This window comes from Lupinus angustifolius, chromosome LG08 (genome assembly GCF_001865875.1).
Source record: "Lupinus angustifolius cultivar Tanjil chromosome LG08, LupAngTanjil_v1.0, whole genome shotgun sequence".
In the NCBI taxonomy this organism is placed as follows: domain Eukaryota; kingdom Viridiplantae; phylum Streptophyta; class Magnoliopsida; order Fabales; family Fabaceae; genus Lupinus; species Lupinus angustifolius.
In genome coordinates, this window is record NC_032016.1 from 25354931 (window position 1) to 25379133 (window position 24203).

Sequence of the window (24203 nt, forward strand, 5' to 3'; positions counted from 1 at the left end):
TTGTAATTAAATAGATTATACTGTTAGGCTTAATATTTTTTTGAGATAACTTAAAGTTATCCGTAAGCACCAATTTAGGATAAATTTTTTATCTAATCTAACATATTATATGTTACATAATACACTCTTGAGATAGGGGTTTAGAATATTTTGGTCCTAATTCAAATAGAGTTATGCCAAACATCTATCCATTCCAGCTCTCAACCTTGCCAATTACACATCATCTAGAGATTTATGCAAATCTTAACAGGAGAACATTCTAAATTGTACTTTACATTATATGTATACTAGTATGTTGGAATATATATATATATGCATATACATCAACTTGTATCTCATTGTTTGGGTATGAATAAAAAGAGACTATAAAAAAATCAAGAGTGAATTCAAAAGTAGAAAACAAAAAATCGAAGAAACAAAGATTACACCTTAATAGGACATTACCATAATGAAATGGTTAAATAAATGAGATAAGTTTCTTTCTTCTTAACATCTTCAACACACATAGCCTTAAGAACACCATGAAGTTTAGGGTTTTAACGTATCCTATTAAAACATTCTCTTTTTGTACTACTATTGGACATAAAGATTGCACCTAAATGTCACTACCTAGTAACCAATTTCTATTCACCTTGCAATATATGTATAAATGGTTTTCATGAAGCGTGTGGACTCTACCCTTTTCTTCATTCAGTATAGAATATTATTTTTTGGTTAACGTGGACTCTACGTTTGATCCTCTTTCAATACCAATCAATTTGATATTAATGTCAACAAAAAGTATAAAAAACATTTGGCATGAATGCAACATAAACGTTACAACTTTGTGGTAATTTAGTGACGGTAAAATTCCGCGTTAATTTGGTTTAAAGATAAACAAATTGAAATACACTAAATTATAGAAATAAGAACGCAAGATATGATATATGAGTCCACAGATATATATGTGGGCCTAATTCTCTCTCAGCAGACATTTTTAAACATATATTACTTGAACTAATGTTCATTGCTATGTTTTGACTTGAAGTGGTAGTATATATGCACCATTGTACCAATATTCCTTGTTCTGAAAAGTGGGTGTGTTGAATATCTGTGTATTCCCGCTCCCATTACCTGTTAACGGTGTCGTTCCCGCCGTATTGTTTGGCACACCATGTCCTCCTTCCCTACTTTCACCACCGTCTCCATTCCTTTCTCCCACCTTCAAGTACTCTCTCTCTCTCTCTCCCTCTCTCTCTCATCTTTTTTGAAATCGTTTCAACTTCAAAACTAAAACATCATTATCATTCATGTTGTGTGTTTCAATGCCTCTTTCGTCATTTCTGATACTTAATTTTGTGTTTAATATTTCATCCACTTGTTCTTAATTTCGTTGTGACAGGATAGGAACACTGACTTGACTTTCCAGATTGAACAAGGTTTTGGACGCGATGGACTCGGGATTGTATCGGTCACTGATGTATGTTCATGCTCTTGCACCTTTCACTCCTTTTGTTTATGCCTCTTTTTCTAATAATAAAACAATTATTATACACTGTTCTATGATTTCTGAACTGCCAATTTCGATTAATTAAGTTCAATCCTTGGTCTGTAAACTTAAGATCATACTTGTCTCTGTTCCTAAAGATTGACCAAGTCTGTAAGATGCCACAAAGAAAAGAATAAAACTTATGGACATATTTCTTTGCTAATTACATGACAATTGTATATTATTGTGTTTATTTTAGGGGTATGCTATGCCCATTTCTCTTCATAAACTCCATTTTTGTGCTCGAAAGTGATGATGGTAGATATGATGTAGAAGCTTTAGAACTGCCTACTTCTGTTTCTCGATTTTATGGCCACTATACATATTTAATTGGAATGAATTACAGGTCCCAGGATACTCTTCGCTGCGCACAAATCTTTTGCATCTTGCACCTAGGTATGTGCTATGAAAATTGTAGAACAAGTGAACAACATATATTCCTGATGCAATATCAAAGGAGGTCATTAGGAGTATTTTATTGATGATAAAATTTTCCTTTCCTTATTTCAGATTGGCCAATCTTCCTAAAGAAGTGAAGGAGGGTCTTGAAGATCCTCATAGTAGGTAATTCCTTAGTGTTCATGACTTCTTACAACTAATTTCCACTTTACATAGTCACCTCACTTCATTCAATAGTCTGGAGATATTATCTTTTGCCATTAGTTCAATGCTCAGTATTTGTAGTTCTTTTACAGCGGCACATAACGTTTCTTCTATCCACCGTGAATTCTTAGGTACAATTTTGGTTGGAGTCATGGGAAAGAGAATCTTGAATCTGGGAAGCCTGGTACCTCTTTCTTCCATCTCTAGTGTTTCTTCCTTGGCTATTTGGAGCATGTCTTGATTTTGGATCTGTATAATTATTTCACTAACTTGCGTCATTTAAAACTTTGTTTATGTTCCTTCTCTGTATTTGATTATTCTGTTTTACAGGATGTTTTATCCTGCCCATTGTTGTACTTTCCCTTTTTTGTTTCCCCTTGCTGAAGTTAATTTTCCAATCCCACAACCCTAAAAGGAAAAACCTTTGAGCAGTTTAAACAAGCTTTGTAATTATGATTGAAGAGAGCTGATTTGCTTCTTTTGTTGGGGAAAATTTTCACCTAAAAAAGGAAAGATGAAAGAGTGTACTTTTCAAGGCTAAGTTATAAATACATGTGCATGAAACATAAATATAGGTTGAACATGCTACGGTGATATGTGATAGCATAGAAATGACAACATCGTGTACGGGTATATCCTAATATCCATGCATATTTGAATGCATTCATATGCATAAGGTATGCTAGGAGAAAGGCAATATTTAGTTGCTCATAACTCACAAGTAAGTTAAAAGCAACAGTGCATTTTTTGTAATACTTTACCATGGTACACAGGACCTGGAAAACGGGCATTGCTAGTGCCCAGAAAGAATGAGATACAGTCTGTGAATTTCGAAATACTAATTCTCAATATATGATTGAGAAAGGTTATTTGAGGAGAAATAATTGCACACTTTTCAAAGCCCTCTTATAAAGCTTTTGATTATAAGCTGTTTTGAACATAATAAGTTTTTGCATGTTATAACTTTGTTACATGCACACATTTTGCAAACTGAAAATTTGTTAACTTACCTGCATTATCAAGTAAGGATTATTTTCATATTTTTTTGTACTTTTTTCTTCCCTGAGTGCAGATTTATTAAAAGGATCTTTCTATGCCAATCCCATACTTGATACACCTACAACAAATGCATCTTCGATACAAAGGTAAAAGAGAATGAAAACACATGTTGCATACTAAAATTTTAAGTTGTTTAATTTTTTATTTTTTTAAATGCAATTTTAAGTTGTTTCTTGCAGCTGGTGTTTCTGTATTTTATATGGATGATATAGAGCAACTTTTGCTTTATCATAATTCAATAATTTAACTGGGTTTAATTATTTCTTCTTTTAGATATATGACATTCATACAATTTTTCACAGAATTGTACCAAAACATCACATCTGACTTTAAATTTTTTTTCCTTGTTGCTTCATAGTTAAAAATTAGTGTAGGTTGATGCCTCTTTTAACTTTTAATACTAGTAGATGCCAAGCTAAAAATGAAAGAGTTTATAGTACTTTATGCTTTAATTGTACACATTTCCTTACATATTGAGTATTCTGTAGATACCCATCGTATTGTGGATCAAATATATGGCCCAGCAGTGCATTACCAGAACTTGAAGTTGGTATGCCCTAAAGCCTGAACTAATTTTGCATTTGCCGTTTTTGTCTGTCTGATGTGTAGGGTTGTGTTTATATGTTTTTTTACTTTGGTTTTACATAAACGATGTAGAACACATGACAATATTTAATCTATGTAGCCGACCTCGCAAGTGAGGAAAAGGCTTTAGTGGCGTCAGTAGTTGTTTACGTAAATGATCATACAGGTGATGATTGTTGTCCTCAAGTTGTTCTTCCTGTGTTTCTATAGATTTTGTAAATTTTTGTGGCTCTTCACTGAAGATACTGTTTCCTTTGTTTTACTCTTACTGTATATATCTAATGAAATATTTCACCTTTGACGAAGTCTTTTTTTTAAATTACAAAAAGTTAATTCCTGGTAAAATTATTTCCAGTCAATAAATGGTAACTTATTAACCACTTTGAGCAGTCCAAATTCAGTGGTTAATTGTTCCAAGCCTGACAATGTTATTACCTATAGCTGGTTAATGTGATTTTCCCTATGATTTTATTACTTATATGGATAAAGCTTTTTAAGTAAAGTAGAAGCGTTGCTCCTTCAGCTCTCATGTAGTCCTGTTTTCCTTGATTTACTGGATTCTGAACTTAAAAATTACAAAGTTTAAGAGCATGGTACTTATATATCTTCCAAATCATGATATAATTAGATAATGTTGACACATTGCCTTAGTTTATTTGATAATTCTGCTTTGCTGGATATTACATGATTGGTTACATGTCACTGTTATTTTATTTCTAATGTGTAGCTTTCAAAGCACTTGGGAAGCTGATCTTTGATGTTGGGTTGATGTTGGCATATCACTGTGATCAATATGGTAAGACAACCAGTGATGTACATTTGGCTTTGGACATCGGCATCTTGAATGGCCTATTGGTGTCCCTGTAGCTTTCTATTTCATTTGCACTGTTGGAAGTTGGACCACTTTTCTGCTTACTTTTTCCTAAAAAAGCTAATTTTATGTCATATTTTAAAGTCGAGTAAAGATCTCTTATGAAGTTGATTTGGCATAATGATTCTAAGTGGAACGGGACTAAGAATTTGGGGTAGAGTCGTAGAGATTCTTTCTTGAAAAAAAAAATGTAATTGAAAAGAACAAAACTGGACAATATTAAACATTTAATATAATGTGTTACCTCAAAATGAAACTTTATTCCCTTTTCACCTTTCACATGTTGTTGTATCAAATGAAGGCCTTACCAACAAGGCATTGGTCTAGTGGTATAAGGTCCCGCTAGATCCCCATGATGATCAAAAGGTCAAGGGTTCAATTTCTAGGAGTGACACTTGTTGGGAGGGGCAGTCTCACACCACTAAAATGATTAGTTCCTTATCCAAAAAGGTGATGTGATGCCCTTGGTAGTACCAAAAAAATGAAGGCCTTAGATAGCATCTCATATGAGTGGTGGTGCTCTCATTCTTAGCTTAGGTGGTAGGGCAATTGTCATTAATGCCTATTTGTACCATGTTCCTTTACCTATTGCATGCTTTTTTCTTTCTCATTTGTATTATCGTCCTTATCCATTCTGTCACCTTCAAACAACTTTTCAGTATCCAGAGGGATGAAAATCCACAAGGATGAAGGTCTAGAATCAATACTTCAGCGCTCCCGCTGTCATAAAGGACGTTTGCTGTATTACTTTCCTTCACAACAAGGGTAATTTTTATTTATATTGTCTCCTTGCTTGTCATCATATTTCTATGTTCATATCAATGATTTTATGACGGGATTTATGGTTATAGTCTTGAATCAGAAAGCTTTAGTTCACTTCAGAATACTGTTGAGAGTATATTGTATTTGTGAAGTTTACTAAGTGATTGAATATAGCAAACTTTTCTAGTTTATCTGTTTGCATATGCACGACAGTACATTAAGTGTTAACAAAGTGCTAATGACTTCTTGCAGGAATGCAGATGGTAACTCTATGTCTTCTTGGTGTGGATGGCATACAGATCATGGTTCACTGACAGGTTACTATCATATCTTTATTGTCATATCGTATAGGTTTATTGTCATATATTTTCATTTAGTGTGATAGTAACTTCTTAGACCCTCCAATTCCTCTTGTTCATTTGATTAGAGGAGTCCATGGATATAAAAAACAATTATCATTTGTAACTACAACCAAACCTTAATCTCACTAAGTGGGTTCGGCAGTTATCATGAGTAACATTTTTAGTATTTTTACAAGCTATTATTTGTCTAATTTCCATTTCGATTCAATGTGTAGGTCTGACCTGTGCTATCTTTACGAGAGATGGTGTAGAAATACCTTGCCCTGATAGTGCTGCTGGCCTCTATATTCGAACAAGAAGTGATCAAATTGTCAAAGTATACATTCTTCTTCTGGAATTGCAAGTAACACTGGATGATATAAATGATAGAAAAATGTTCATAATTACAACCTGAAAATCTCTTCTTGGTTTTGGTTCTCTCTTTTGATATGAAGATTCCATCCTTCTTTTTTAGTCAACTTAAAATTGAAATTTTGTCAAATCATTAAAATTGCTGGTAAAATGACTCCCTTTGTTTTTTCCTAGTGTTGAATAACGTTGCTGGCCTGCAAAAAAAATTTGATTTGGTTTTAGATGTTCAGTTAGTGACACATGAGCTGCTAAAAATAACGCTTGACACTAAACATCAAACATTGTAGGGATTCTTTCCTTTTTCTTCTGAAAGAGCTGTTAGCTATATGCATTTTGAGGGTTTAAACTGTAAAATCTGACTACTGTTGTTCCTAAATGGTGTAAATATGAACCTTAGAAGTTTTTATGATTTAGTCAATGCATTTACTCCTTCTATATTCCATCTTGTAGGTTGTCTATGGAAAAGATGATATAGCTTTCCAAATTGGCGAAACCACTGAAATACTTTCTGGAGGTTATCTTTGTGCAACTCCTCATTGTGTTCAGGTAATTTTAAAAATCCAAAAACATTTAGAATCTTTTGTCCCTATTTTGTCAGACATAACATATGTCATGGTCAGGTCATCTAGCGGATCGAGTTATGTTTGTATATTCCTTCTGTTTTTCTGCCGTACATCATGTCAATTGCTGATGTTACAATTTATATTCCTCCTTGGTCTCAGTTCTTTTCAATTATTTTAGCATGAGGTTAATGTATTAAAATGCTTCATACAGTTCGATTGAATATTAAGTTTTAAGATTGGAAGTTTTATTTCTTTTCCTGTTATGTGAGTTGGGAATTGGGACACTGGTTGTTTTAACCTTACATGGTGTATGCTAAGTTTGCTCGGAGGCCTTCTCAATCAACCATAGATAGATAGCACCTCTACTGCTCTGTGTATATCAAAATTGTATTTCACCTTATGTGCTGCTCAGATTATATAGCTTGATCTTGTCTAGACATTCCCAAGTTTTATTTCTACCATCTCTCCTTTTCTTCATCTGAAAAAATAAATTATGTTTCCTTTTCTTGATTGTTTTATATTGTCATTTTTCTGATATAAGCATGGATTCTGTGGTACATTTAGGCTCCTAAGGGGGAAGAGTCTTCCGGTATTGAACGCTCGACATTTGCATTATTCATGCAGCCTGACTGGTATGTTCTTTGAATAAGTCATGCTACACTGTTCTATTGCTCAAATTATGTCAGGAATTATCTTCAATAGTAGAAGTACGAGTTAGCAACGTTAGCATGCTATAATGCTAGATAGAGATAAGGTCAATGATGAATATGAGCTTTATTGTATGATAATGTGTTAAGGATTTTGCTTTTCAGGGATGAAAAACTCAATTTTCCTGAGGAAGTTCACATTCATAGAGAGGTATGCATTGCTGAAGTCAAAATATTGAGATTTGAACAAATATTGACAGAAGATGACATTTAAAAATGAATAAATAAATAGTGATTTTGCATTATGATTTGTAATGAGTGATAATGTAACAGAGGTTAATTAAAATCACAATTTAGATAATGATTTGCATATAAAATAAGGATTAAATGTGATGTATGTTCAGGTACATCACGGTGCATGTAAGAAAATGATGACATTTTTAGTTCCACCAAATATGTAGAACTTAGTGGAATGTGAGACGGGAATGCTTTTTTGTTTAACTAAACTAACGAATTCAATTCAGAAATATGGAGTTCGAAAATCTGCTAAGTTAGCATTCTGCATAGTATATTTCCTGCATTTCTACATTCAAGAATGAGCTGAATTTTTATCATTTTTTTGCAGCTTATTCCATCAAATGCTGCCCTTACTTTTGGAGAGTATTCAGAGATGCTGCTTGACAAATATTACCACCAAAAACAGTAACCTTTACATCTTAGCTATGATGTTGATTGTTAATCAATGTCATCTGTTTTGAGGTATTTCTTTTGATTTCACATGGATCTGCTTCATTTTGACGTTGATTTTTTTTTTTTTGTACTACCAAGAGTATCTCTCACCCCTTTGGGTGAGAAACTAATCACTTTCGAGGTGTGTGATTACCCCTCCCAACAAGTGTTAGCTCCCAAAAATTAAACATTTGACATTTTGGTCATTCTGAGGATCTAGCGGTGTCTTACACCACTAGATCAACACATTGGTGGTTGCCCTCGTTCTTTTAACAGTTGGTGATTTGATAAACTTTCCGTTTTTACAGGACCTAAGAGTTAAAACTCGTCACGTCTCAGCCTACAAGTAATTGGTTAAGAGAGACTTGGTCACTTAGCCCTAGTTAACAAACTTTTAATTCATGGATGAAATACATGTGCGAAATCTATTATTGCTATTGAATATCATAATAAATAGTTCTTCCTAGTTACGTGAAATATCAACAGAATTCTTGGGGGCAGAAATATAACCCATGTAAATTCTATTTAGATGTAAATCTACGGGATTATACAAAGCAATAGTTTTATGTTATTTAGTTGAAGGTTATACAGTGAGATTAGCTATTTGTGTTGGCATTGAAAGATTTACTACATCGAATTCTATAGCATCCCTTATTCAGAGGCAAAGATACTAGATCAAAGTTACGAGTCATATATGGAAATACTATTTTAATTTTAAGAGTTGAGTGAAGTGGAAAACACCGATGGATGATAAAATCAGTTAAATTCAGTTAAAATGATGATTTAACAGTGCTAATCTTGAATTTTGTGTAAACAAAAGCTAATGGCTATGATGTATAATGATGATAACAACAATGAGAGATAAGGACAGTGATGATAATTATCATGAAAGCATTAACTATAATTTACAATAATGTACATGAATGTATTTTTCTATTTAATAAGATGTGTTGTAAGTTTTCTAGTAATGGCCAAGACTTATTAAAAGAAGAAAAGTTTACAAATTGATTCCAAATACAAAATTCGAATTTCAAAATCTAGTTCCAATTCCACACTCAAATAAAGAAATTGCAAAAGAGGATGATTCCTTTGTAATATATACCAGAAAAAGAGATATTCTTTGTAAATGAGATTGAGAAAAACGTGATTGAATAGGGATAAGAATGGGACGTGGAAAGGTCAATTGCAACTTCCATTGTCTCTGTTTAACATATTCCTTCTAGACTATATCAAATCATATATACACAACGTACCAAATTTCACTTTCCCTTTCAAATATACTTCTTTATTTCAATTTCATTACATAAACATTCTCAACTCTTCCTTTATCACTCATATAATAATCATTATTGTTATAAAGTATATATTATATTGTGAAGGATATTTGGTTCAGTTTTTATAGAAAAAATCATAAAATAGTGGTGATTGCTTTAAAATTATAGTTGTATTTTTTTACATGTATGTCTGTATGTGGTAAAAGAGAGTTAAAGAAGGGATAGGAATGACATAAATAAGATCGTGAGTAGCATGAAATGATGGAATAAAAAAGTGGGGCCACAAAGAAGAGAACGCGTTGAGATAAGAAAGCGAGTAATAACTAACAAAGGAGTGTATAAAAAGGAGATGGTTGTGTGGTTCAACCAAACATGTCTAGTTTGTCTGGATTCATAACAAAAAGCGATGCTTGCAGGAAAACAAAGGTTAGGAAACGTTGTTTAGAGATGGCGAAGCAGCAGAAGACGCGTTTCTACATCCTTGGACGATGTGTATCTATGCTCCTATGCTGGCACCATCATTCTATTTCTGAATAGTTTATTGCTCCTGGTTATTGAGTTGACGATCTAGGTACACATCTACTGTTCCATACTCCGTGTGTCATGACTTTGTAATTGGTCAACACAACTTGGAAGGTAAAAGGGTTAATCCGGAAGTAGTGGTAATAGGTCAGGGAAATATGGAGTTTACATTTTTTGGACCCATTTGGCTTGCCTTTCAACACTTGTTGGGTATTGTAATTAACTTCTTCTTTTGAATGAGATCACATATCCTAAAACTAAAATGAGTGTGTCTCCATATCCCGATATCATACATCGTTCATATATGATGTAAGATATGAACTATATATCATGTGAAAGTGAGTTAAATAAAGGGGGTTATTTTTTTAATTGTCTCAAAGATCATAGTCATCAGAAGATAATATTCAACCACTACTTCAGCAACCATGATTTCCACCATCCTTCATGGCCACCATTACTTTGTCATTTTTTATAGTTAATATGTCTTAATCTATAATACAATGATTGTTGGAGTAAACTAATGCTATTATTTCCTTCTTGTCATCCTAAACTTCAAGTGAGATTTAGTCCTTCCATAAAACATTTAACACTCCTAATTGATTAAGCTTTGTTTTTCACTTGACCTAGAGGAAAAATATTTTTTCTGTACAAACAACAACTAAATCATATATGTGAAGCGAGTTATATATATCAAATAATAATATAACAAAATTGCAATTATTTAAAAAAATTATAGTCAGTTATATCTTCTAGCATATGGAGAACATAAATGAGACAACAGACATAAAATTCAAATAGAGGTAATGAATTTTTATAGCAACATTTTTAAAAGTGGTGTGAGATTTATATTGATTTTTTTTTGCATTGGAGTTTTATGCCCCGAGCTTATAACAGACAAACAGGGCATGTTAACTATCAACCTTCACCAAACTTCTCACTTCTCAAGCAAAGATTTAATATGTATACACTGATAGTATAAATGTATTTTACACTATCATTAAATTATCTACCATTAATTTATTAACCATCATTGACTCTCAGACCGTGAACACATTTTAAACTCTCTTGTTGTAATACGTTGTGGCTTCTACCAGATTGGCAATAGACACTCCTCACACTCCATTTTACACTCCTCACGTTGTGGCTTCTACCAGATTGGCAATTAACACAAATGTCAAAATTCACAAAAGAATAAATTTAGAGGGTAATATTTATGTACTATCACTCTAAGAATTTATACATAGTCAATATATCATATACTATTTATATGTATTATTTTTTCTAAATAGATAATAATGATTAAATATGAACAATAAATTATATATTAATAGTCTATAAAATTCATATATTGACTATGTATATTTTTATACCATTTACAAACGTGATAGCTGATATAATATTTTTGTAATTACAATAGGGGACAAAATGTGGCCACAAAACATAAAGGATCAGAGAATAAATTATAGTCTTATAAGTATATTTTTTAGTCCAATATGGAATAGCCTATTTTACATTGAGGTTATGGCTACCTGAATTATTTAAGTTTTAATTATAATTGTTATATATTTTTTTGGTTAATTATATTTTTTGATATATGAAGTGACACAAAAGAATGACTCAACAAATATTGATTTGTTTGTGATTTATTTGAATAGTACAAATACAAATTGGGTATTGTTGACTTGTCTGAAAATGAATTTGTGCATCAAACAGGTGGGTAATACATATTTATAACCATATAATTAAAAATAATAATTTGTAAACTACTAAGGTAAGTAGGTTTTGCTTAATATACAAAAACAATAAAGAGAGCGTTAATGACAGATCCATTGGATGATTGGGAGTCAATCTGAACCGTTGAATATTCAAAATCCCGCCCAATTGAAAATTCAAATTCAAATCGAAACATGACACTTTAGATCCGTTAAATCATTCTGATTTGATTTATAGAAATCAGAATCATTTGCATTTTGAAGTTATTCAAAAATGGTGAAGAAAAGCGTTCCATTACAGAGCAGCAACAACGTGAACATGGAAGGTGGCAAAACGATCGAAGAGATGTACCAGAAGAAAACTCAGCTGGAACACATTCTACTGCGCCCTGATACCTACGTTGGTTCCGTTGAGAAACACACCCAAACCCTATGGGTCTACGATGACCAAAACCACGACATGGTGAATCGCCCTATAACCTATGTTCCAGGTCTCTACAAGATCTTCGACGAGATTTTGGTTAACGCCGCTGATAACAAACAGAGAGATCCCAATATGAAGTGGTTGAAGGTATGGATCGATCCGGTGGAGAATATGATAACTGTATACAATGACGGTGATGGTGTACCGGTGGAGATTCATCAGGAAGAGAAGGTTTATGTTCCTGAACTCATATTCGGTCATTTACTCACAAGTAGTAACTATAACGATAACGAGAAGAAAACAACTGGTGGAAGGAACGGTTACGGTGCCAAGCTTACCAATATCTTCTCAACTCAGTTTGTCATCGAAACCGCCGATGGAAAGCGTCAGAAGAAGTACAAGCAGGTAACTTCTATAGCTAGGGTTTCTAGTTTTTAGAATTTCATTGTGTTGTTTTCGTCTGTTATCTTAGAATGTGGACTCTGCTTCCTGTGTCTGTGTTTCGTTTTTTATTCAATAGTTTGGATTCTCATTTTGTTTGAGATGCTGCAATATGAAATTTAAATTAAATCCTGCAACAGCGAACAGAACATGATTTATTCACCACTGTAGTTTGCACAAATCGAGTTGTTATACCGAGTAAATGTATAATTTAAAAGGATTGTCATGGATGAAATAAACCTTAGGTTTTACAATGTTTATGAGTGATTTCATAAATTCACTAGTGATGGTAATGGAAAGAAATGTGATGTTAGTTTCAATGATTGTTTAAAATGGGATGAAATGGTACCCCCAATTGTCGTTATTTAATATTTCTAGTTTTTGTATGTCTGTGTTGTTAGTTGATTTCTGAGTGTTTTCTTCTGAAGGTTTTCTCCAACAATATGGGGAAGAAATCTGAGGCGGTGATAACAAAATGCAAAGCGGGTGAGAACTGGACCAAAGTTTCCTTTAAGCCAGACTTGGAAAAGTTTCAAATGTCCTATCTAGAAGAAGATGTTGTTGCCTTGATGAAAAAGAGAGTGGTTGACTTAGCTGGATGCTTTGGAAATACAGTCAAGGTTGAACTTAATGGACATTTGATTTCTATAAAGTCATTTCGTGATTATGCTGATCTCTATCTCAAGTCTGCTGAGAAATTAAGACCAGTGCAGCTTCCAAGGTTTCACTCTTTGAACTAGTGTCCCTTCCCCACTCTCCTATATGATTTTTGTTATATTTTTAATATCGTCATGCTTGCTTATGTTGTGTTTGACATGTTATCAGGATTCATACAAAAGTAGGTGATAGGTGGGAGTTCTGTGTGAGCCTAAGTGATGGACAGTTTCAACAGGTAAGAAGAGAACAATATTGATTTTAATAGTCAATATCATTATTAATTAATTTAGTCTCATGACATGAATTGGTTCTTTCCAGGTCAGCTTTGTGAATTCAATTGCAACGATCAAGGGTGGTACTCATGTTGACTATATTACCAATCAGATTGCGAGCTTTGTGATGGCTAAAGTAAATAAGAAAAACAAAAATGCCAATCTAAAAGCGTACAATGTCAAGAATCATTTATGGGTTTTTGTCAATGCACTTATTGACAACCCTGCTTTTGATTCCCAAACTAAAGAAACTCTTACTACTAAACAAGCTAATTTTGGTTCTAAATGTGACATTCCAGAATCAACACTGAAGCAAGGTATGTCATGCTACATCATATATTTTATCTAATGGAAGTTACAGGAATTGTGGTTTTGCAATAAACTTCTGCACAAACCTTTGCAGTTGAAAAATCTGCAATAATGGAAAGTCTTCTATCATGGGCTGAATTTAAGCAAAACAAGGAACTGAAGAAAACTGATGGAACAAAGAGCCAGAGCGTCCGTGGGATTGTAAAGCTTGATGATGCAAATGAAGCTGGAGGAAGGAACTCTGATCAGTGTACCTTGATATTGACAGAGGGTGATTCTGCTAAGGCCCTTGCAGTAAGTTGTCAAGAACTATATACATGGCATGCATTATTGCAAAAATAGATATTGACATGGTTTATTCTACGTGAAGGTTGCTGGGATCTCTGCAGTGAATGGGGGTCGAAACTTCTATGGCGTGTTTCCACTGAAGGGCAAATTGCTGAATGTGAGGGAAGCCAGCAGTAAACAGCTACTTGAGAATGAAGAAATTCAAAATATTAAGAAGATTCTTGGACTGCAGCAAAACAAGGAGTACACCAATGTCAAGTCATTGAGATATGGTCATTTGATGATCATGACTGATCAGGTCAGCTAGTTAAGATCTTATTTTGTTGTCTTCTTTATTTTGATAGTCTTATCAGCCACAAGCATCTATTATGGTACAATAACTGATATTATGGCTTACCTTGTTGACTTGTCAGGATCATGATGGTTCCCATATCAAGGGGCTGTTGATCAACTTCATTCATTCATTCTGGCCGTCACTACTAAAAGTTCCATCATTCATGGTTGAATTTACTACTCCAATAATAAGGGTTAGTGTGACTGATATTGTTATTAAGACATTATTATAGTGAGCTTCCTCCTGATTATTATATATTTATTTGTTTTTGTCTTCTTATTGTCTCCTCAGGCTACTAACAAAAGCAACAAAAAAGAGAAACTATCGTTTTATTCCATGCCTGAATATGAATCATGGAAGGAGAGGTTGGGAAACAATGTTCGTCACTGGCAGATAAAATACTATAAGGTTTGTTATTGTAAGCATGGAGAACATCTCCTTTTAGTTTAATGTTTTTCTTCTTGTTTGCTGGTTTTGTTTTTTCTGCATTGATTTACGTTTCTGGTTTTTCTAGGGGTTGGGAACTAGCACCCGTGAGGAAGGCAGGGAGTATTTCAGTGACCTTAATAAGCACATGAAGCAGTTTGTCTGGGAAGCTGACTATGATGCGGATGCAATTGAGCTGGCGTTTAGTAAGAAAAAGGCTGAAGATAGGAAGACATGGATTCGTAATTTTGAGGTTTAAAGTGCTGCGGTTTTATTAATATTTTGCATTTTAGGATGGACTCAAGTTTTAGGGAGTATATTCTAATGAAAGTCTATCATACTTTGTTGTTGCAGCCCAGCAACTTCCGTGATCATAAAGAAAAACGTATAAGCTACACAGACTTTGTGAACAAAGAGCTAATATTGTTCTCCAGGGCAGATCTTCAGAGGTCCATTCCCTCAATGGTTGATGGACTCAAGCCTGGTCAAAGGAAGATTCTTTACTGCTCATTTAAGAAAAAGTTGTTCAAAGAAATAAAAGTAGCCCAGTTTATTGGTTATGTTTCTGAGCAGTCAGCTTACCACCATGGTGAGCAAAGTCTTGCTAGCACTATCATTGGAATGGCACAAAATTTTGTGGGTAGTAACAACATTAATCTTCTTCAACCAAATGGTCAATTTGGTACTCGGGAAGAGGTGAGATAGATGTTTACCACCTTCAATACCTCACTGTGTTGCAATGTTCTCCATGTATATTGCTTCAAGTTTTGTTTAATTGAGGCTAATTTGCTGTTGTAGGGTGGTAAAAATCATGCGAGTGCTAGGTACATCTTCACTGAACTATGTCCAATTACTCGGTGCCTCTTCCCTGAAGATGATGACAACCTTCTTGAGTACTTGAATGAGGACGGGAAGTCAATTGAGCCAAATTGGTATTTATTCCCACTATCTTCTAAAAGAACTGTTATTTTATGTTTGGCATGTCCCTATTTGTTGACCTTACTCAAATTTGCTTCATCCGTTCACACAGGTATATCCCAGTTATACCCACCGTTCTTGCTAATGGTTGTGAGGGAATAGGGACTGGTTGGAGCTCATACATTCCCAATTATAATCCAAAAGATATTATTGCGAATGTTAGGCGGTTGATGAATGGGGAAGCAATGATTCCAATGGATCCATGGTTTAGAGGATATAATGGAATTATTGAGAAAAGTGAGAAGGAAGGAGGCTATATAGTCAGTGGTACAATAGAGGATGTAGACGAGCAAACTTTTAGGATCACAGAGTTGCCTATTCGTAAGTGGACCAAAGATTACAAACAGTTCCTTGATTCTATAACTGAAGGCTCGCCTAATGTCAAGGATCCTCTCATTGAGGTAAATTAATATACATATTTCAGCACCATGTATGCGCAATAAGTTTTGATGTGTCTTTAAAATATGAAATTATTTTTGTCTGCAGGATTACAGGGTGAATGGTGATGAAGAAATGCTAGACATACTAGTCAGAATGAAGGAAGATAAAGTAGCGATGATCATGAAAGAGGGACTGATGAAGAAATTTAAGTTGACTAGTACTATTAGCACAAGCAACATGCATCTTTTTGATGCAGAGGGGAAGATTAAAAAATATGACAACCCAGAACAAAGTATTTCCACCGTCTTCTAGTTTGAAGTCATTTTTAAACATTTCTCATTTGTGCTGCTTTTTTATTTGTTAATTTTCTTTTTAATATGCAGTTATTGAAGAGTTCTTTCCGCTTAGGTTGGAGTATTATGAGCATAGAAAAGTGAGTTTTATTATATGTGGCCATAGGAATAGACTTTTATGTTTACATGTATCAGACACTTGTGGTAGAACTGAAATACAATCTGGTAATGAATGCAGAAATACAAATTGGACACTTTACAACGACTTCTGTTAACGTTGGACAACAAAGCAAGGTTTATATTGGGGGTTGTCAGTGGAGAGATTATTGTGAGCAACAGGAAAAAGGCTGATTTGTTGTTGGAGCTGAAGCAGAAAGGTTTCACTCCCATGCCGAGGAATGCTAAATCTTCAGAACCGCAAGTTGCTGGGGCAGATGATGGGAATTCTGAAGAGCTGGAAAATGACAACAGTAGAGAACAGGAAAGTGGCTCTGAGGCAGCAAAAATTGGTGACTATGAATATTTATTATCCATGTCAATTGGAACTTTGACAATGGAAAGTGTTCAAAAGCTATTAGCTGAAAAGGATGAAAAGTGGAAGCAACTTGAGATTTTGAAGGCGACATCACCACAGTCCATGTGGACGAAGGATCTCGATGACCTCGAGAAGAAATTGGATGTAAGGAGCCCATCACTTATTTCATTATTATATTGTAATTTGTGCTTGTTTTCATTTTAGTCCTTGATTTTTTTCTTGCAGCAATTTGAAAGTGAAGAGGCACAAGAGGAAAGGAAGAGATTAGCTGAAGCATATAATAATCATGGTGATTCTAAATTTTCTAAAAAAGCACGAGCAAAAGCCCCACGGAAGATCAATAAGAAGGCCAACAATGTTGAGCCAGAAACTGAAACTGTAGCAAGTTCCTCCTCAATGGAAATAGGTAAGCCTGGTTTTTTAGTTGTTTTCTTTTAAACAATTGATAATGATAATTATTATTTTAGCTTTTGAATATTGATGTTCGATTGAATTTCCCTACTTGTTAATCATCAGAGAATGCAGCTAAGGTGGTCCCAAAACCAAAAGGCAGAGCAGCTACTAAGAAAGCTGCACCTTCTAAGAAGGTATGCCAAGTTCAAGCATTCAAATTCTTTATAAATAATGATTTTCAGCACTTACCATTACCAAATGCCTTATTATATCAGGTTGATGATAATGATGATGAAATTCTATCTCTTCAAGAGCGCCTTGCTTCATATAACATGCTTGCACCCAGTGATCAAAGTCCAGATGCAGGTAAAAGTTTCTGTGACTGAATGACTTCTGTATGCACGAATTCATGTTAGTAATAAATAATTTTATTCATATACAGAATTGGAAACTGAAGATCCCATTGTGCATGCTGTGAAGAAAGTAAATTCCAAAAGGGGTGGTGGACAAAAGAAGTCTTCATCTAGCAGAGTGGTGGACATTTCTGACAGTGATAATGTTGATAGTGAAGATGAGGAAGACGATGAAGACTTCCAGGCTGCTCCAGAGGCAGAGAAAAAGAAGGGAGGGAGAAAACCTGCAGGTCAAAATGTGAAGAAGCCTGCTGCAGCAAGCACCAGGAAGAGAGGTGTAGGGAACAAGCAATCTCAAACGTTGGGCCAGAAATTCATAACTGGTATGTTGAAGCCTGCAGAAAGTGCACCATCACCAGAAAAGAAGGTAAGGAAGATTAGGGAGTCTCCTTTCAACAAGAAAAGTGGTTCTCTGCTGGGCCGGGTGGTGGCTGAGGACACGTCGTCTTTGGGTTCTGCTATGTCTCACAGCATTGAGGAGGAAGTGGTTGAGGTTGTTCCACCAGCTGATGCTGCAACAAGAGTTGCTAGACCTCAGAGGGCCAATAGGACTCGGACACAGTACATTCTGAGTGATACTGAAAGCGAGGAAGATGATGGTGATGATGATGTTGAGTTAACCGATGATTCTGAGTACGATGATGAAGATTAGGCTATTCTGCAATCTGTCCTTGTTATATGCAGTTATGTTTTTAACTCATCCAGTTTCCAGTAGACAATCTCTACTTTTGGCATATGAACATCACTCTTTTCTCGAGAGTATTTGTGAAATTCTTATTGTGATGGATGTTTCTATTTGAAATCACATCGGAATTGAAATTGTGGAATTAGAAGTTCTGATAAAGATTTCAATATATATTTTAATTTTATTAATGATTGATTCACAATATAATTGATTACTGGAGATGTTAATATGATTTTTAGGAAATATAAAAAATTCTTTGTTTACTTAAACAGCAAAGAGATTTAACCCAAATCAGCATAATTATTATTATTAGTTTACTGGGAAATAAATTAAAGGGAAGTAATCATTAGAATTTGTTGATATTTGATTTGATTAATTGTTTTACGTGTTGCAGGAGGAAAAAGGATAAAAGACGCAGGCAGAAATATGCAAAGACTACAATTATGTTGATGATGAAATTTGATGAAGAGTGTATATTACTCTGTAATATATCTCTAAGTTTGATTTGAGGGAAACCGTTTTCTAATAATAACCACCACTAGTGTCTCGTGAGAGTTTCCTTTTAAGACAAAATAATCGTTGACAAGAAATACAATATCCCAAGAACCAGTCATAAAAAAATGTTAAAATGACATATTTGACATTTGATCATTTTCCAATGCTGCCAATCCTACCGAACATTTTAGTTGAATCAATTAGTTTTTTCAACTCCTAGCCTATAAACATTTAACCGACTTATAAGTTTGTGGCCAACTTAAAAACTTCTTCTAATTGTGTCTATCCCATGAACAGAAGAGAATTAGTAATATATCCCATGAACAGACTCGAGAACGTTCGAGTCTTCAATATTGCTCATAAAAAATGAGCATGGGTGCATAATATGCAATTAACTGTTCATTTATTAGTAAACAATTCAATGGATGTGGTCACCTAAGACTTTTAGAGTGGTTTCAGAGTTAGTATGATAAAACCATCAAATAGCTCATAAGATAATCAACTAGCTTAAACAAAGGACAATCAAGTGAGTGTACGAGAATGCTACTTAGTAAGATCTAGAGATGATAATTGTACTCAACTTACCTTTGCAAACAAATGGGTTGTTTCTGGGATTTTAACCAATAACCTTCAAGCTAATCAAGTAACTTATTTTAAGAAGAAAAAGCTGGTAATTGGAATTGTTTTGTAAGACTAATAACTGTAGTGATAGTCACTGTACAGGTTTTGGTCAGCAAATGAACTACAACAAAAGATAAGTACAACTACAGATCAAGAACTAAAGTAGATCACAACAATAAGGTGGCTTTAGATCCTACAAATTCCAGGATGTAACATTTCATTTACCTGAAATAATAACTAGTCTAGAGATTTTGATAAGCTGGTCTCACATGGCTAGGCTTCTTTTAGTAGCTTCCATTTTAGATAATAGATCTCTGATGTCTGCATCCATTCTCATTTTCATGTTGAAATATTCCAAATGTGCCCTCTCTAATGCTTGGAGTTCTTCAAATTTCTGTTTACGCATTTCCTCAGTCTCAGCCAATCGCAACTTGGCGATTCTATTAGCATACTCTTCTTCATGTTTCTCATTCTTTGCAAGGGAAATGCGTTTCAAACCTTCAGCTTCTCTTCTTGCATCATCAGCACGTGCTTGAAACATTTTAGCCTCTGCTTGTTTAATTTTGATTACACTCTCCAATTCATCAAAACCGAAGTCTTTCTGGACACTACTGATATGCAACTCTTGCGTTAGAGACCTTTTATCACTTCGGTCAAAGCTAGGAAGGATGCTTGCTGACCTTTCTAACAAAGGTGGCTTTTCTTGATAAATTGATTTCAACCAAGCAGCTTCCTGGCTGGGCCCAGCTACTCCATTGTTGTGTTTAACAGGTTCCTTCCCAGAAAAGCTTGGTGCCCTGGCTAATTTGGAAGAATCGCCAGAGTCTGCAATAACCATAATGCATGTAAATATGCACCCACGCAATTAAGCTTTCACAAACGCCAATGATAAACGTCAGAGAATGAAAATAAATGTCAAAGAAGAATCATGCAAATTTTAAATACAATCCAAATTGCGTAATATCTTAAATCTATATAAGTGATATTTTGAGGGAACGCAAAAAAAACCATAACCACTATCTTTCCTTTAGCATGAAGCAAATCCTATACAGTCTTGTGCTCCCTGTATTTATCAGAATTTATTCAAATTTTACAACCACAATCTTTTCACTTATGTCATTCAGACAGCAAGAATAATTCTCAGCAACCATAATTCCTTTAACATTATAAAAAATTATATGCATTGCAAGACTTATCTATATGTTCTAATTTTTTATGGAAATTAAAGAACATGACTACAGTCCTTGATGACTGAAAAAATTAGCAAAAAAGTTCACAGGCAAACCAATATGGATCAAATACACTGAACATCTGGGCATGCCCTTGTTCAAAGTAAGGCAAACCAATCATCTAATTTGCTCACCACAGAGTTAGCAAAAAAAGCTCACTCGATAAATCATATGCACAGAAGTTCATGAACAAAACTAAGTAAAGCTAAAAACATTAAAATTATAAAAAAAAGTTTGTTAGTTACCGGAAAGGAAAGACATGATATGCCTCAAAACCTCCGGAAGTTTAGATTTATTTTCCAACCTTGGCAGCATAAGACCTGCAATCTCATGCAGCTGCCTCCCTCTCATATCCTTGCTGGAAGAAAAAATTCTCTTCACATATTCAAGCTCCTTACAAAGAGTTTCAACTGACCAATCTTTTGCAAAATTATGAAACACCTCTTTGACAAATCCAAACATCTCAGAAGGGTGATCACAAGCAATGCAGTGAAATTGCATCTCAGTCATCCCCTTCATCCCAGTTGTACTATGTCCATTCCTAATATAAGATTCCCGTAATCCACAATCGGTATGGCACCAGTGAAGACAAACATCACACCCAACCCAACTACATGTATTTGACGCATCGTCAAACTTAGAACACACAAGACACATGCATTCCCTGCAAAAACCATTCTTCTGCATGCAAACCTTGCAATCACATTCATCCACAGGCAACTGACTCCGACATGAGAGATTCCTGCATCTTAAGTTGAGAAAAACTTGAGCTAGCTCCGAAGATGAAATGTTGTTGTTGTCTATGTGAAGATAATGGGTTAAACCAGTTTTTAATGCAACCAGAACTTCTAGTTGCACTCGGTGGCACTTCAGTAGGACCTCCAACGTAATATCAGACCGGTTCTGCAGAACTTTCTGAAAAGCAAGTATCTGCCCATGCTTATCTGCATTGAGCATGACTTCACGGATACCCTCTTTCAGACATGCCATGGACTGTCCAGTCATTTCATGGAACTTTCTGGACATTACATGCACAGATTCAGAAACTATCTTCGCAATGATTGTCTCAACAAAATCAACTCCACCACCCAGAACTTGTTCCTGTTCCTTGTAGCTAGTAGTTCGATTCAAACCACCACTATTCCTGTCTCTAATATCCCTCTTTTTCTCAAAACTATAATTTGATCCAATGTCTTGAGACCCGACACTGTGTGAAGGAGACCTAACATCGTCATGGTGTCTTGAGTGTCCTGACAAATGCTTATGAAAACTCAAGTGCTTCTCAAGTCCATTAACCAATTTTGAGCTCCCTTCTAGAACCCTAGGTTGTTGGACTTTAACAGCATCTAAAATGCCCCATGGTGGTTGAGAGTGGTGAAAAGAGCCATTTCCATTCGTTGGAGCTCTCTGAGAAAACTGAACTTCTTTTTGTTTGGGGTCACTTTGAGACTGGGCTTGCCAATCTATTCCCTGGAATAAGGGGCGACTGCCAACAGATTGTTCAAAGTCCAATGTATTTTTCGTTAGAGAACAGCTAGGGTCATGATAGAGTGATTGGGAACCTGAAAAGGACATGGATGCTGTAAAACCATCTGAGTTAGAACAAAATGTATTACTTAAAGACTGCACACTCCGTGCCTGACTCGGGGATCCAGGGACTTGGGTTGTTGTCTCAAGAGCACCAACAGGTAATAGAACATTTGGCAAACTAAGAGAAAGATCAAGTTGCTCCATTCCAAGACTCTCGTCCTTCTGCTTGTTGAGATCCGAGTGTCCTGTTTTTTCAACTTTTCTAACAGGAGATCTCGAAAACAACTCGAACCCCCTTGTGCTTGGACCTTCAATAACATCAGCAGCACATGTTGCAAGGTCTCTCGGCCCTTTATCAATCCATAAGGCATTTTCTGAAGAATGAGCAACATCGGTAGGTGTAACAGATATGCTTTTGCCTTTGTCCCTGGCATTGTTGTTGGCCACTGTTTCCGTCATTGTTTCTCTATTTATTACTTCTTTGGCAGCTTCATTTTCGGTCGAGACTTCATCTTTTAACTGAGGTATGTCAACATCTGAGCTACTTTCGACATCCACACCCTTCTCCTGCTTATGCTCCTCTTCATTAGACAACAACACCTCCATATCTGCACCCTTCTTTGTTTCCTCCTCCCCACACTCAATAACAGCCTTCACACATTCATCTTTCTTGTTATCCTTCAAACACTCAGTAACAGTGTCAATTTCAGTGTCGGTAACAATCAACTTTTTGTTTGGATCGTCTTGGACATCTGACACCTTATCAGCTTCCAGTTCTGCATCTTTGACCTCTGAAACAACAACCTCCATAGGTTTTTCCTCATTTTCACTTGAAATCTGATGTCCTTCATCCATAGCAGTATCAGTGTCATTAGTGTGGCATTCATTTCGAACTTGCTTGCCATCAATCTCGGAAGGAATAGAATGCTGATCTTCACTTGTAATTCCAGGGTTAAGTTGAGAAGGTGGTTGTTGTTGAATATGCAGCACAGGTTCAGGTTTGAGCTCTCCTTCTTCCATTTCACTGCTAGTTGCACTCTCAAGTTGCAACTCCTCAGTCTTGTTCACGAGTTCGACACTCTTCGATTGATCACTCTCGGAATCCTTTGAACAAGTTGGTGACTTAGATTTGGAGAGAGACTTAGCAGATGACATCTTCTTAGAATGATCACTCTCTGAATCCTTAGACCAAGTAGGGGACTTAACATTGAAACTCCTGGGTGATCGCGTTAACACTATTCTCTCTTCCATTCCAACAACTACTCTACTCTTTCCTCTCTCATCAAAATCCTTCAACCCTCTCCTCCACGATGAAACACTCCCTTCCCTTCGTGAACGGTCCCTTTCGGACCGAAACCCTTTTGGTACATCCCTCCTGGAACCGCAGAGGCTCTCAGACCTCGGCGTCATACTCCTATCTCCACCACCACTACCACCGCCGCCGCCGTCCCTGTACCTCCTCCGATCCAGATCATGCTTCCTGAGAGACCTGGAAGCATCGCGATCATCGTCGAGAGTACGATCTCTGTCGTAGCGAGAGGAAGAGGGGGAGGAATAGATTAAAGGGTTGCGTGCGTTATCAGATTTGTAGTAGAAAGTGGTTCGTTGGGCAGAAGAAGAAGAAGAAAAAGTGCGGTTGAGATTGGAACTAGAATTAGAATTAGAATTAGAATCTTTCTTGTCACCGTAGGAATGAAGATCCTCGCTGGATCTTAATCTCTTCATAGTTTAAATTCAAATTCAAATCACAGAAGAAGAAGCAAGTTTGTTAATATGGTATAAAATTAAATAAAACGGCGGCTAGGGTTTGAGAAGAGAAGGATCTAGAAGGGAAGAAGTTGTGTTTGGAAACGGCATCGTTTTAGGTATTCCGGTGAGTGGTGGCGGTGTGGTGTGGTGTGGTGTTGGTAAAATGAAGAGAATATATTTAT

General features: G+C 35.4%; 3 protein-coding genes across 6 annotated transcripts; 2 read left to right on the forward strand and 1 right to left on the reverse strand.

Moving 5' to 3' along the window:
• LOC109355597 lies at window positions 1081-9819 on the forward strand. Of its 4 annotated transcripts, XM_019598832.1 has the most exons (17): window positions 1081-1207; window positions 1382-1459; window positions 1875-1924; window positions 2039-2092; window positions 2263-2315; window positions 3204-3276; window positions 3679-3740; window positions 4503-4571; window positions 5306-5411; window positions 5661-5725; window positions 5986-6086; window positions 6572-6667; window positions 7249-7316; window positions 7497-7542; window positions 7957-8033; window positions 8369-8406; window positions 9751-9819. In XM_019598832.1, exons 1-16 carry the CDS (start codon window positions 1154-1156, stop codon window positions 8373-8375), a joined length of 1059 nt encoding a protein of 352 aa, XP_019454377.1. In that variant the 5' UTR covers window positions 1081-1153; the 3' UTR covers window positions 8376-8406; window positions 9751-9819. The 4 variants fall into 4 exon arrangements, 3 of the variants coding, with proteins under 3 accessions (XP_019454377.1, XP_019454378.1, XP_019454376.1); XR_002108675.1 differs by lacking the exon at window positions 9751-9819 and having other exon boundaries at window positions 7957-8090; window positions 8369-8631; XM_019598833.1 differs by lacking the exon at window positions 9751-9819 and having other exon boundaries at window positions 7957-8057; window positions 8356-8631.
• LOC109355599 (DNA topoisomerase 2) lies at window positions 11803-18548 on the forward strand. The gene is made up of 19 exons (XM_019598834.1): window positions 11803-12397; window positions 12862-13154; window positions 13259-13325; window positions 13409-13679; window positions 13766-13965; window positions 14042-14257; window positions 14373-14486; window positions 14585-14701; window positions 14808-14972; window positions 15074-15415; window positions 15518-15651; window positions 15750-16098; window positions 16184-16370; window positions 16462-16511; window positions 16610-17050; window positions 17132-17312; window positions 17423-17493; window positions 17575-17665; window positions 17742-18548. The coding sequence occupies exons 1-19, from the start codon at window positions 11843-11845 to the stop codon at window positions 18362-18364; spliced, it is 4467 nt and encodes a 1488-aa protein (XP_019454379.1). The 5' UTR covers window positions 11803-11842; the 3' UTR covers window positions 18365-18548.
• Window positions 19531-24203, reverse strand: LOC109355600 (protein OBERON 4). The gene is made up of 2 exons (XM_019598835.1): window positions 20988-24203; window positions 19531-20338 (listed from the first exon to the last, which is right to left on the reverse strand). Exons 1-2 carry the CDS (start codon window positions 23995-23997, stop codon window positions 19779-19781), a joined length of 3570 nt encoding a protein of 1189 aa, XP_019454380.1. The 5' UTR covers window positions 23998-24203; the 3' UTR covers window positions 19531-19778.

Excerpts from the sequence above, each read along its gene's own strand:
- LOC109355597 (XM_019598832.1), top strand. The coding sequence starts at position 1,154 with ATGTCCTCCTTCCCTACTTTCACCACCGTCTCCATTCCTTTCTCCCAC. Across the intron at positions 2,093-2,262 it reads CTTGAAGATCCTCATAGTAG|GTACAATTTTGGTTGGAGTC; the intron begins GTAATTCCTTAG and ends GTGAATTCTTAG. Across the intron at positions 3,741-4,502 it reads ATTACCAGAACTTGAAGTTG|CTTTCAAAGCACTTGGGAAG; the intron begins GTATGCCCTAAA and ends TCTAATGTGTAG.
- LOC109355599 (XM_019598834.1), top strand. The coding sequence starts at position 11,843 with ATGGTGAAGAAAAGCGTTCCATTACAGAGCAGCAACAACGTGAACATG. Across the intron at positions 14,973-15,073 it reads CATGGATTCGTAATTTTGAG|CCCAGCAACTTCCGTGATCA; the intron begins GTTTAAAGTGCT and ends TTGTTGTTGCAG. Across the intron at positions 16,512-16,609 it reads AGTATTATGAGCATAGAAAA|AAATACAAATTGGACACTTT; the intron begins GTGAGTTTTATT and ends TAATGAATGCAG.
- LOC109355600 (XM_019598835.1), bottom strand. The coding sequence starts at position 23,997 with ATGAAGAGATTAAGATCCAGCGAGGATCTTCATTCCTACGGTGACAAG. Across the intron at positions 20,339-20,987 it reads TATCATGTCTTTCCTTTCCG|ACTCTGGCGATTCTTCCAAA; the intron begins GTAACTAACAAA and ends TGGTTATTGCAG.